This window comes from Colletotrichum paranaense (assembly GCF_030867605.1).
Source record: "Colletotrichum paranaense strain IMI 384185 chromosome Unknown Scaffold_18.1, whole genome shotgun sequence".
Lineage (NCBI taxonomy): Eukaryota > Fungi > Ascomycota > Sordariomycetes > Glomerellales > Glomerellaceae > Colletotrichum > Colletotrichum paranaense.
The window spans coordinates 653,417-666,094 of NW_026848976.1; the positions used below are offsets into that span (position 1 = coordinate 653,417).

The following is a 12,678-nucleotide window of genomic DNA, read 5'->3' on the forward strand; positions in this document are numbered from 1 at the left end:
TTACCTTTGCAACCTCTGCCTGCCTTCTTCTCCTACTCTGTCGCCCGGAGAGAGCCCGGGTTTGACAGTCCGTGTTCTCAGGGATCTTCCAGGAACCTCGGTCTCTAGCAAGAACTTCCTTCTTTTCTTCTGCGGCTAGTGTGATCTCTCCCCCGGGTCCCTGACTTGTCTTCGGGTTTTCGCTCGTTCTATGGACCATTTGCGGTTGTTTCGGTTCGGCGGAGTATCCCAGAGAAAGAGTCTCTACATCCCGGAAGAAGATCCATTTAGGCAAAGGGCAGAAGATCAACCAAGGAATTCTGTTGGTTCGTGACGAGTGCGATGGGAAAAGGAGCAGAAAAAAAACCCCAAGAACCACCTTCACTGGACCCCCTCCCGAAAAGAGGAGGAATAGGAACCAGAGAACGCAAAGAAGTGTTCCTGAGAGGGCTGCATGCGTATGTGCGTAATCTCCCGGAATTCATGCATCTCGACCGGGAGACCCCGCCATTATATATATATTCTGTGGGCTGTACCAGGGGGAAGGACTCTGAGGAGGGGCAGCGCGCGCCGCGCACAGGCTTTTCCCATCTATTTTCCCGGCGCTGGCGGGGGTGAGTGATTGGCGGGCGATCGTGCTTATTCTTTTCTTGCCCTACGAGAGTATCCATATTTACCATATGGGACACACGGCAAAAGCTGCAGAAAGGGGGAAAAGTGACGCAGAGTACTGGGGGGTTTAAGGAAGAAGTGGAGAGAGTTGTATCCGTAGGTTGAACCGTTGGCCGCTATCGGCCGGACGAGGTTCCAAGTTTGTGGTAAAGTCCCGGGCCCGGTGAGGGTAGGCAGGTAACTACCGTAGTCCGAGGTCGTATCCGGATTCTCTTTTCTGCACGCAGTGTCGGCTGCGGGAGGGGAAGGGAGAGGAACGGTGGGATGTTGCCGGGAAGAAGGGCAAAAAGGGGGACAAGCTACATGCTGGGGTCATTGACGATTCACGAGGCGGTTTTGGCCTTGACGTCGATGTCGTGCTTCCTGCATCCATTCCCTCCCCTGCTTCCTAGGTAGACCCAGTGAAGCTTCTCCAGCTATCAGCTTGCGAGGTCTCTAGCGACGCTGCAACTCTCGCATCGCACGATGCCCGAGGATCCAAGCATGGGGGGACTACCTCGGAGCTAGTGATAGACTCTACAACTCCTAGAGTCCTAACAGAGGGAATGGGAACCTAGACGTTCGGCGTTGGCTCGAAAGAAGCCAGACCCAACCAATTACGTTCAACTGCAAGCACTTAAAACCCCTTGCAGCTTGCAGAGACCACGAGCCAATCGTCTATCAGCACGACACCCTTCTCAACCAACTCAGTCCCCAGCCACTTCCTTCTCCGTAGCATCCAGGAACACGGTCACAATTGCTGCCAGGAAGTCATCTCATCCAATCGTTTGCTTACGAATATTTCCTCATGTCACGATCTAAGCTGGTCCTCCCCTGAACTCTGATATAACCTTGATTTGCGATTTGAGTTCATCGCTAGGGGGGCTGTTTGAACTCTGCTGAGAAGATGCCGCGCTTTTCTTACGTTTTTGTTTATTCTCTTGATTACTCTCCTTCGCGTTGTCGATGAAGCCCCAATATCGCATACATGCCTCATTGCGCTGAGGCTCTACTTTTTGCTCGAACGTTTTGCCAGTGTTTGACTCACTTGAAATTCCTATCATGAGTTTCTACGATGTCGTGATGCCCCAACATCCGATCATGATCTCGATGCAGTCGGTCATTCTGAGCGTCTAAAGACTGATGATTGTTAGTAGGATTCAAGAGATTGCTCACGCATTGAGTGCACAGTTCGTGATTCATGCAAGACCTCTCACGTTCACAGAAGATGAATGATCGCTGACAATGTAGGCCTTTTTGATCTCAGTTCTGCGTCCTGACGCTCGTGTCCGCTAAGATACGCTTCCGTCGCGATAGTATGGCCGATGAGAAGGTCTACTTGTTATTGAAACTCCTGACTGGGCCGAGTTGACGTGGGCCATCAGACCGAATCTATTCAGCGCGGAGTGGTCCAAAATGCAAGATCCTTTCGGCTGTGTCGAGGACATGCATCTCTCCGACGCTTACACTGTCATGCTCGGTGATAATGTATCGCCGTATCGCGAGAACGACGTGGCCGCGAAGAGGTCCCACATCGCGCTGTTGGGATGGCCGCAAAGGTCGATTGTCAGACCGAATCTATTCAGCGCGGAATAGTGTCGAGTCTGGCAAAGAGGACGCCGCGCAACGTCGAGCCCAGGAGGACGAACTTGTAGATATCCCAAGATGCAGATGACAGCTGTTCTGACTTTCGCGAAGGGTCCAGAAAGCACAACAGCTGGCCACGACCCAGGCAAAGCTTTCGCTCGACCAGACATTGGCAACTTCGGCCACGTTCGAGCCTTGCATCAACAGCAAATTGATGAATTCTGTTGCCATAGCGCAGTGGAAAGCAAGACCACGGCAATATCGCTCGGAAGTTTGTCCCTCAGCTCAAGAAGAGAGGCATCTTCGTGAAGGCCTTGGGCAACCAGAGAGAGGAACGATTTTCTGAGGAAAAAGAAGCACAATACGTTATTACCAACTCAGACCTTGCCGCTCGTACAGAAACCAGCATTGGCTTGCGTTAGACGAGGCGAGTTTTGCTTGCGAAGTCGCATTCAATTGTGAGGAGCTTCATTTTGCCGCACCGGGCCATTGCTAGGCCGTACCTGCGTCTACCCCTCCATCGAGGAGCCTTTCGGGGGAGAGGGTACGAGGCAAGACTGCGCGCTTGCGTAGAACGATTTGCCGACCGAGGCGAAACTAGGTGAGAAACGTGTAGCAGGATTCCTCAACGTGATCTTGGCAACAGCAACCCTGAGACGCTGCAGTTCTGCAGCCGCGACCGTTACGATTGTGAAGCAAGCAATCTCGTGTAAATCTACGTCGTGCTTTCTCAAACACGTTGACACATTTCTAGGTCAACTGAATATGGACCGCCGGGCTGCGTGTCTGGAAGTTGGCATCTGGGAGAGGGCGGCCGAAACAGAGTAGACAAGAGAGGCCACCGACTTCAAGCGTCGGGTGTGTGATGTTTGTTGCGGATTGCCATCCAGTTAGGGTACTCTTAAGGGGCTAAAATGTAGCCACCCAGTAGCACATACTTGTTCCGCGATGGCGGCGGTTGCCTTTGGTCATCTACTGAGTTGGCAGAAGAGCCATCAACTCATCATAGAAAGGAACCAAACGTAAGAGAGTTCAGCTACCGAACAGATAGTTCGGAGTTGAGATGGAGACGAGATCGCTACTGGATGTCGATGGTTGAGCCACCAAAAAGAAAGTGTCTCAACCCGTCTATCCTCTTGACCCGGGTCCGTTCGGCAGATGCGCACTACATCTTGCAAGTTCCAAACCGTCTGAAACTCTGGACGACGGACGAGGGGAAGCAGGAGCGGGAACGTCTAAAAGAGGCTCGTAGGTCCGAAGCTCAATCGCTCCATCGGATATCGGACGGAAAGCTGCCCGGTTTTGCTCGCGTTGTCTATCCAACCGATCGATCTGGGGAGTTTGAAAGATGAGAAAGATTCGAGGTTTGCCCAGCGAGGTTTCAGGCGTGCAAAGAGAACCAAAAACCTCCCTGCTCCGCCCCTGGCGAGGCGTAACTGAAGCGAGCTGAGGTCCGGCCCCGAAACAGTGGGGCCCTAACCGGAGCGCGGAGGGAACGGCGCAGGTCGGGGAATAGTGTGGGCATCATCATCGTGACGGTCCACGGCTCGCCAAAGTTTTGTAGGTGAGACGAGGGGCAGATAATTGGTGATACGGCAACGTGATCGAGTTCCAGAGGAGCGCCTTTTTCTCGTTCAGCGCACAGATGACATCCTGTAGTCTGGTGCTGATGCAGGCTTGCAGGAGGATATACGAGTACTAGTTTTCAGTAGCGCAGCGCCGCGTTGACTCACCAGTCTTGCCGCTTACATGCCGGGGCTCCAGGAGTTTCTGATGACCTGCCAAACACAAGTTCCGAGACTTCGACCAGTGCTGGTTGCTAGGTTATCTCTGGGAGGGAGGTATCCGTGGGAATGGTTTGGTGGTGGACTGACGTGATGTGCATAGCATTGTAAGAAAGATTGGCTCGGTGAGAGAGAGAAGGAGGGGAAAATTGTCTTGCTCACAGGGCTGCAGAGACTTTCTGCATTCGAAATTATTTCGTCATGACTGCATCGAGCAACAAGGTTCAGACTCGCCGCTGTGTGGATGGGCATTATTGAATGGTATTTGGCAGCTGTCATATCGGTTTCTACTGCAGTTTGCAGACTTGTTGGCTCGTTTTTTGACAGATGTCGCTCATCCTATCATCGCCTGCCCGCCATACACCTGCAGTAAGACTACAGCGAGACTACAGCCCAGATCGGCATGGCGCTCTGCAAGCTGTGCCTGCTTCCCTGTCCAAAGGAGCGAACGGGAGAGGACTGTTCTGGAGATTCCCTCCTCTCCTTCTCCCTCGCTGGCTAGCCAAGGTTTGTACCTTGCCGTGTAGCCCCCCCGCCTTACGGTGCAGTCGCAAAAGATATGGCTGGCTTTGGTCAAGTACCTTGCATGGGCACTCTGCAGACGATCCTTCCTCGCATCGCATTCTACATTTCGCTTCGATGGACAGCCGAGCCCCGTTGCAACCAGCAACCGGCTAACTTGTCTCGGCAACCGCATCAGCAACTGCCATCAGCAACTCTTGGAACAGAGCAGCAAGAATGCGGAAGCAACTTTAATAAGCTATCCTTACAGGTAACTGAGACGTAGGTGGTGACTGTCACCATTCTCAAGGAATGTAGGAATCGAGGTTCGGAGACCGAGCGAGTGAGAGACGGGAAAGACCAGGGAGTATAGCTTACAGGGCTCAGGTCGGGGGGGCAAGTCAGACCAAGATCAGGCCAGGGCAATTCCCATGTGGTTAGACGGATGCTGATTTGCATGCCTTTGCTCCCATTTCCCTCCTCCCCATCCCCGAGACATGCCCATTTCGAGCAGGAACATCCTTGAACCGGCCCCTTCTTCAGCCTCCCTACTCACACAGAGGACCTGGAGGGGGGTTCATCGCATATCTCTCGTCGGCAAAAGTGCACAGAGAGGTACACCGTACATGAGCTGCTCTCCCATCGCCGAAGCAACACAGCAGTGAACGATAGCCACTAACAGTAGTACATTAGCTGTGTTAGCCGCCGCCCGGATCAAACATGAACCCCAGCAGACCACTACACCACCCACCACTGTGCCCGTGCCTGGCAAGCCCGTTCATGCCATCTGATTGCGCCATTCCCTTTAGACGGGCCCTCGAAGGTCGTTGGTTCGCTGTATTCTCTGGCTTGGCTCCCCAGGACGACGACGCCGGTCGAAGCTTGTGTGCCGCCCTCATCCCGTGTTTGCCTACGTTGAAACCCTAGATAGGCGCTGGCGTCTGTCCAAGGAGAAGAGGATCTCGACAACGACACATCTGGTCACCAAGGAAGACAGAGACTGCAGGCAGGGTAAAGAGCCCCCTTTGCAGTTGGTACCGTGGGCTGTTTCAGTTGGCACAAGTTGCGCTCTGGCTCGGCGATCAGAGCCTACAGAGTATCTTAGTCACAACCTCTGCTATCTGTACTTGCCCATCACCAAACGCTACAGCTGTCAGCATATGTGCCCAAGGACACCCTTCCGGCCTCCTTGTTAAGCCACGTTGGCCTATCTTTTCCTCCATGGCGTTGGCCGAGTTTCCCCTCATCGGTCAGCTTCTAGCCTGGAAGCCAACGCCGTTAGGGGGCGTCGTGGCAATCTGGTCAGACTGGACTCAACACATGTGGCTTTCCCTTTGGTCTTTGTCTTCTGTGGAAGAGAAGCCAGAGAGAAAGAAACAGAATATCTAGGGTAAGGCACGTGTAGTCAGAGATTGTTTCGTTTAGCTAATTGGCCCTATAATCTAATTACGACATAGCAGAGTACTTAGCAGTCTATCCACCGGGAAGCTCCCAGCAACATAGGCAGTCAGTCGGACGAAGCGCCTGTGACTTTCGCATCTGAGTTTTAATGGCAAATTGTAGGCGAGCAGCGAAGTCTCACTAAGTGCGCTGTGCTCTCCTGGACAGTGCTCCCATCCCGCTATCTTGTCAAGCCTCGCCCAATGAGATATACCCACTGCTAGGGATACGTACCGTCCCACGACCTTAACTCGAGGTACTTCCTTGCATTTCCACCCCAGGTTGTTCCTCTCTGTGTATTTCTGCATCCCTACGGAGATGAATTAAGGAATAAAAAATAGCCAACTCCAACGAGAAAGAGAGAGAGACAGAGAGAACAGGCCATCTCTACCTGCCTTGAGGTACCTTGGCTTGCGGCTTGCCATCTGCCATCTGCCAACTGCCAATATCTACGTACCTAGTACCTAGCATTGGGGCACAATTGTGCGCTGTCCTGAGGTTACCTTTCCTCACCTGCTTATGCAGTACCTTGCCATTAATTACTGCATCGGCTGCGGCTGCTGCTGCTCTTAGGCACCTTACCTGACCATTTCGTTTCCCAGGTGTTGGTCTTTTTCACACTCTACCTATCCTCTCCCTCCCACAAAGTGAACGATTGGTTCCTGGACGCTCCTTAGCACTTCTTCACCATCTCTCTTCTTCCCCCTTCTTGTGCTGCCTCTTCTGGATTCTGCCTTCTGCTTGAACCAGGAAGCGCGCTTCGCTGCAGACCATTCTTCGCATCGCCGTGTTACGATTCTGACGACTAGATATTTCATCTGCTTCTGTAATCACGCTCCCACCGCTCTGCTCTACAGAGAGTCCCGATACGCTTTCTGCGCCGCACCTCACGGACCTCCCTTTTCACAAACTTCCCCTCGACTCCCAACCTCCCCCAGGCTCGAGTTCCTCCGACACCTTACGCATACAATCCTCTTGCTCACGCCAGCTCTTCGCCATTCGGTGTAATCAGTTTTCTCCCCATGAAATTGCCGTCTTGGACCTTCTGTAATGATCAATGATATACGCATCTGACGTCGCCCCCGCCTGATATCTACCTACCTACCTACCTACCTACCTCACATTCACCAACCGACCAATCGACAGCACTCATTCTTCGCTTCCCCCGACCCCCAAGCCGCCGATTGCACCCCTGGTCTTCCTTTGGCTGTCCTCTGAACTCCTCGATATCCTCAGACTTGCACAATTCCGTTTGTTAGGGTGGTTCATGTCATGTTCAAGTTAGGGTTGTGTGAACTACAGTAGAATTGCTATGAGTGGGGATCAGCTGGCGTCCAGGCAAGAATTCTACCAAACCCGCCCCGTTCACGTTCGTCTTTCTGTTTCTGCCTCTCGACCAGGTCGCAAAGATTGGCAGGCCGGACAATCTATCAAAACGCCATTTTGCTAACCAGAAACTCTGACAACAGCTTTGGAAACCCAAACGCTCAGCCGCCCACCCCCAAACAGACTCCCACCTCCGCCGTTTTCCCGAGCCCCGTTTTCGAAACTCCCAAGCAGTCCCAGGGTCACTTTGACGACGCTGGCGGTTGGACGCCTCGCTTTGCAGAGGAATACTCCGTCTTCAACACAACTCCAGGTAACCTTCGAGGCTCTCCGGGGTCCTTTCCCGACTTTGCTACAGGTGCTACTACCTTCCCTGCTTCGGCAAGCCTCAAGAGGCCTCTGTCCGCCGAGAGCCTCGCTGCTCAGATAGCAACACATGCCAACCACTTCTCTCCCAACACGAACCTACCTCTACCCCCGGTCACCGCAGCTCGACGACTGCCCTCTTCTCCCAGGCCCCCGATCGAGCAAGCAGACTTTTCCAGCCAGGAAGGCGGTTCGGCCAGCCCAGAGCAGGCGTCACAAGACAACATCGTAAAAAGTTCACAAGGCAGGGAGAGCGTGGCGGATCTGAACGGGCAAACGGCAACCCCTCCCCCATCTTCCCACAAGGGTGGCCGGAAGCTTGCTCCTAAGCTACAGGACGACAACATGCAGAATGACCATGGCTACGGCCAGCCTGACTTTTCTGGAAACCCACAACATCCCAACATGGCGGCCTTTGTGACTGCTACCGATATGTTCGGATATCCCATGTCGGCTCCGGCCAACGCTTCTGCAAGCTTCTGGGATCCGAGTGCCGACATGTCGGGCATGGAAATCGACTTCTCCTTTGGTCCTAATGTCTTTCAAACTTCGGGACATCGCCATATGCCTTCCTTTGATGCCTCGCAAATGTTTCAAGAGCCTGCTACCCTGCCGCCGTCAGGTAGCCAAGAGACTGCCCAACCCATCAAACGGACACGGCCCCTGGCTCCCAAACCTGTCATGAACAATGTCCAGTCCAGCTCGGCAGACATCTCCATGGTTACAAACTCGTTCTCAACCTCCATGGAGGACCCCTTCGGTATTATGAGTCCCGGCGGAGTCGATCCTGGTGTCCTATTCGGTCGACCTCTATCTGCAAACATGGGTGCAAACATCCCCGTCACACAAGGCTCGGCACAGTTTGCCCTTGCAGCGGCTGCAGAATCACAATCGAGAGCGCCTATGCACGGCGATATTCGCCGCTCCCTCAGTACCAAGGAGCTGGGTCAAGGAAGGCCATCCGGTCATGCTTCTATCAATTCCCCGGTCAAAATGAATGGGCGGCTCAATGGACTGCAACGAAGTGCCAGTGAAAATCGTGGAAGACGCGGACTCGCAAAGCCGTCACTGCCTAAGCTCGCTCCAGCCATACAGCCGAGGCCTCAGGTGGCTAATGGTCCCGTAGCTGGCCCAAGTAGGCCACCGAGCCGCCCGTCTGGCAGGATATCGCCCCTGAAACAGCAGCACTCTCGCCTCTCGAGCTTGACGTCGATACCCGAGTCGGCTCCTCCGAGACCTCGCACAGCTGTGAAGTTCACGATTGATTCGAGAGGCAGGGCGCGGGCCGAGACCACCATGGTGATGAATGAGCCGCGACTTGAGGAGGTACGAAGACTACCGGTGACACGGGAAATGCCGCGCAGGGAGAAGAGCTGGGAATCCGAGGATGACGACTCTTCGACAGACGACGAACCAATCATCATTCCCAGCCGAAATACTTCGTTCGCATTACCAGATCCCCGTCGACCGTCGTCGGCTTCCATGTTCCATTCGTCTCGAAGGAGCGTTAGTGAACATAGCTCGAGCAGCTTGGGGGCGTCGGTTTCGCAGCACGAGGCTGAGAGCGAGGCGGAGACCGTGATGAACGAGGCACAGGGAAAGGGGGGGGACGCAGCAAGCGAGCTACGGAAGCTCGTTGAGAGCCGCCAAAAGCGTGGCCATCAGGCACCTGGCAGTCAACGATCACAGCGATTTGCGTCGGGCAGTTTTCAAGATCACCTCGGGGGTATGATGTCACCGACGGGTTTCACGGAGGCCAGCCTACCCTCGCCGACGAAAGCGACGTACAACGTTCGATGCGTCTGCAGGAACAGCACGAATAGACAGGGAGAGTACATGGTCCAATGGTATGATGCCGTCCCCAGCCTGCCTCGTAAAGATGGCCGACTATCACCTATGATGATTCAGCAATGCTAACATTCCACAAGTGAGTCCTGCGAAATGTGGCTCCATGGGTCGTGTATCAACATATCCAAGCGGACACTTCCATCTGTGTACATATGTGCCTTCTGTTCAAACACACCCAACATGCGAGGCGGTCGACTCCGGGGTAATGGCCCGACGCTGGGACCGCCCGGGGCGAGCCCGCTAGCCCGCAAATCATTCAGGTAATACGTGAGTGCATTTTGGAGCACAACGATAATGACCGGCCCCGAAAAGTCGATGACGGCACGTGAGGAAAAGAAAAGGTTTAGAAAGAGAAACGGGGCAATCCGTCATCAGGTCATCTTGGATTATTGATGAGTATATATAATTTCCGAGTACATACCTTGCGGCTTAATTATGAATAACAAACGAGAGGATGCTAAGAAAAGAGAGTGCTGAAGCTATCGTGAGATGACTGGAATTATGCAGAGTGACCAAGGAAGCGAGCTGAAGGCGGATGTACCGATCTTCGGAGTTCTCAGCAAAGGTCTAGCTGGACCTCGCCGGTAGCTCTGACACTAAGGAGACTGGCGATGCTATCGTTGCTGAGCTGACCAAAGTTCTCAAGGCATCAGTGAGGGCGTGAGTAACTCGTATTATGGTTGGTTTACAGTTTCCACAGCACGATCTGAGAGGACCTTTCAACATGCTAATGCAATCTTCCCTGTTGAATTTGCGACAGCTTTAAACAATCTGCATTGGAAAGAAGAGTGCTATGCCGACGTGACTTCTGCCGTGCCGCGACTTTCCTACCTTTTTAAGCTTGCAAGTGCTTAACCTTAACTTCCTCGAAGAGACCCTCAACAGAAGGAAGTATTGATGTGCGTGTATCCGTACGCCTGGAGCATAAGTCAGCCGGCCATCCCGTTAGGGCCCAAACATTTGGAGGTTCATCTCACCTTTTTCCATCCAGGAATTGTGAGGTAGGCTGTACCATTTCCAAAGTCAGCGCGCTCATACACCTTTACACGTCCTTGCAAGATTTTCTACATCAGAGACTGGGAGGGGAGGTAAATATAGAGAAGAAGAGGAAGAAACTCACCACACTCCATATACCCATCCCCATTCCTGCCCCCGCAAGCCCTGGCAGCCCACTCGACGGCATCAACCCACTCCTGCACAACACACGGGTTCCCGCCGTCCCTCCCGTTGCCCACGTCCCCGCTTCCGGCATACGAACACATGTACGCCACCGCCTCGCCCCAGTGGCTATAGATTTTCTCGCGGTAGCCGAGGCGTTTGCCGTTGAGGGCGGCGCACTGCGCTGCAAAGGCGTTGCGGGCGCCGTTTGGGTTGGAGTTGAAGGCAGCGGTGGTGATCCAGGGGCTATCGGAGCAGAGGGGTTTAGTGTCGGATGGCCAGGATGTTGCGTCGCGGCGGGGGAGGTGTGGTGTAAGTGGTGGTGTGGCTTGGGAGAATGGGGAGAGTTTATCTTCTACGGCGTGGATGTCGGGGATACCGGAGACTCGGGTGTGGAGTTCTTCGCCTTCTGGGGTGAGGGTTACGATGTAGGTTCCTTGTTGGGAGCCTGGGGGCACGAGGGTTGAGAGGACTGGTCCGGCTGATGCTATGAGGATGGTTAGGTGGTGGAAGGGCCTGGAAATCATATTTGCTTGCTCTTCGTGTCAAGGTCGGGATCAAGAAGCACGTGGTTGCAAGTACATGATGATGTGAGGGGTCATGGGAACGCTTGGAGGGAGGCTTTACTTATACTTCATGTGTCAGAGGTCCGTTATCGAGTTTTGGTGTTTCGTCACATCCGTTCCGTATCTGGCAGTCGCTAGTTCCAAGATCGCGCCGGACCGATCCCGTTGTTTGAGTTGCGGATGTTCCCTACCATCATGGCGGTCGCCAATCATAGTAAAAGGTAGGATAGTTATACAAAGCCATGATTGAAACGAAGTGCTCACACGTACCATATCTAGTCACGAGGTTAGACTCGAGGAACCCGATCGAAGATGCAGCCCAGCACCGGTGACCATCGGATGAGCGAGTGCCACAGGTAGAACGAAGAAAACGAACGATTTCTCGTTGTACATTAATCAGCTGTCTTACTTCCTTCCTATAACCAAGAATGTAGGTTGTGTCTCTTTGGTCTATTGCTTGCCTTCCCACCGTGTCCCATATGTCGTAATTGCAAAACGCCCCTTCCCCCATCTATCATCATCCCCTTTTCACCATACAGGCGACCGTCGTCGGTGACATGTTTAACATGGAGATCAAGTCCTCGTGCTCGTGATCGTAGACCAGAGCGTTGCACCTGATGTTGAACTTGTTCTGCATCGAGTCGTCCACGATGATGGTCTCCTCATCCTCACCGTCTTTGCCCCTAGATCTCACCGAGATGTGCCACTCTGATGGGTCGCGGTGCCGCGGTAGTAGCTTCACCGCGTGGAAGTTTGTCTGTTGTAGTGAAGATACCTGGACAAGCACCTCGCGGTCCCAGGCTTGACTGTCTGTTACTTCACGGCCCTAGAAAGAAGTTTGTGGTGTTAAATCATGCAATGATGAGATAGAAGCGGTGAAGATGGAAAGGAGCATGAGAGCTTGAGCACAAAACAGACTCCAACTTGGAGTCAGGGGATGAGTAATGGAATATGAATACCGAGCACATGTGGTCTATAGGGGAGGAATTACATTTGATGACGTTGGTGAAGAACCGTCACAGTCTGATTTCGACCTTGAACGAGCTTCACTTTGCAGACGGCGAGTACCTCGCCCTGAAGGGTTCATCCTCCAGTCTTCTGAATGCACGACATCGACCGTCTGGAAGCAAATCTTCATCTTTACGAAGCGAGTCGGCGGACGAACGGGGATATCGCGGAGCTTTTGTGGATTATTTGCTGAAAAAGGATACACACACAGGATGTTGGATCACAACTTCATCAGGGGCTCTCTCCGGGACAGACGGCGGCTTTAAGTCCCCACAACAAACTTCATCCCGCCGGAGGTGGGTAAGTCCCGTTGGGTCGACAGATCCTCGACGCTGCCCGTCTATCGGTACCGGCTTGCGGGGTCCCAAGCGGCGAGGCGTCGTTCTGCAGCCCCGGCGCGCCATCCTTTAGGTCTTACCGTCTTTAGCTAAAGGATTGCCTTTCAATGGCGGTGGACCGTGGAC

General features: G+C 53.5%; 6 protein-coding genes across 6 annotated transcripts; 3 read left to right on the top strand and 3 right to left on the bottom strand.

Moving 5' to 3' along the window:
* Window positions 1–2,046: 2,046 nt before the first annotated feature.
* On the top strand, window positions 2,047–2,639 carry CPAR01_15267 (uncharacterized protein; the record flags this gene model as incomplete). The annotated part of the gene is made up of 3 exons (XM_060499516.1): window positions 2,047–2,189; window positions 2,286–2,403; window positions 2,451–2,639. 3 exons carry the CDS (start codon window positions 2,047–2,049, stop codon window positions 2,637–2,639), a joined length of 450 nt encoding a protein of 149 aa, XP_060341948.1.
* Window positions 2,640–5,323: 2,684 nt separating this feature from the next.
* CPAR01_15268 (uncharacterized protein) lies at window positions 5,324–5,698 on the top strand (the record flags this gene model as incomplete). Its single annotated transcript, XM_060499517.1, has 1 exon — window positions 5,324–5,698. A coding segment is annotated over one exon (375 nt), but the record flags the coding sequence as incomplete, so codon positions are not given.
* A 246-nt stretch (window positions 5,699–5,944) lies between these two features.
* On the bottom strand, window positions 5,945–6,250 carry CPAR01_15269 (uncharacterized protein; the record flags this gene model as incomplete). The annotated part of the gene is made up of 1 exon (XM_060499518.1): window positions 5,945–6,250. One exon carries the CDS (start codon window positions 6,248–6,250, stop codon window positions 5,945–5,947), a length of 306 nt encoding a protein of 101 aa, XP_060341950.1.
* A 1,004-nt stretch (window positions 6,251–7,254) lies between these two features.
* CPAR01_15270 (PHD-finger domain-containing protein) lies at window positions 7,255–9,551 on the top strand (the record flags this gene model as incomplete). Its single annotated transcript, XM_060499519.1, has 2 exons — window positions 7,255–7,311; window positions 7,434–9,551. The coding sequence occupies 2 exons, from the start codon at window positions 7,255–7,257 to the stop codon at window positions 9,549–9,551; spliced, it is 2,175 nt and encodes a 724-aa protein (XP_060341951.1).
* Window positions 9,552–10,360: 809 nt separating this feature from the next.
* Window positions 10,361–11,167, bottom strand: CPAR01_15271 (uncharacterized protein; the record flags this gene model as incomplete). The annotated part of the gene is made up of 3 exons (XM_060499520.1): window positions 10,361–10,399; window positions 10,460–10,533; window positions 10,603–11,167. 3 exons carry the CDS (start codon window positions 11,165–11,167, stop codon window positions 10,361–10,363), a joined length of 678 nt encoding a protein of 225 aa, XP_060341952.1.
* Window positions 11,168–11,723: 556 nt separating this feature from the next.
* CPAR01_15272 (uncharacterized protein) lies at window positions 11,724–12,344 on the bottom strand (the record flags this gene model as incomplete). Its single annotated transcript, XM_060499521.1, has 2 exons — window positions 11,724–12,032; window positions 12,198–12,344. The coding sequence occupies 2 exons, from the start codon at window positions 12,342–12,344 to the stop codon at window positions 11,724–11,726; spliced, it is 456 nt and encodes a 151-aa protein (XP_060341953.1).
* Window positions 12,345–12,678: the final 334 nt, after the last annotated feature.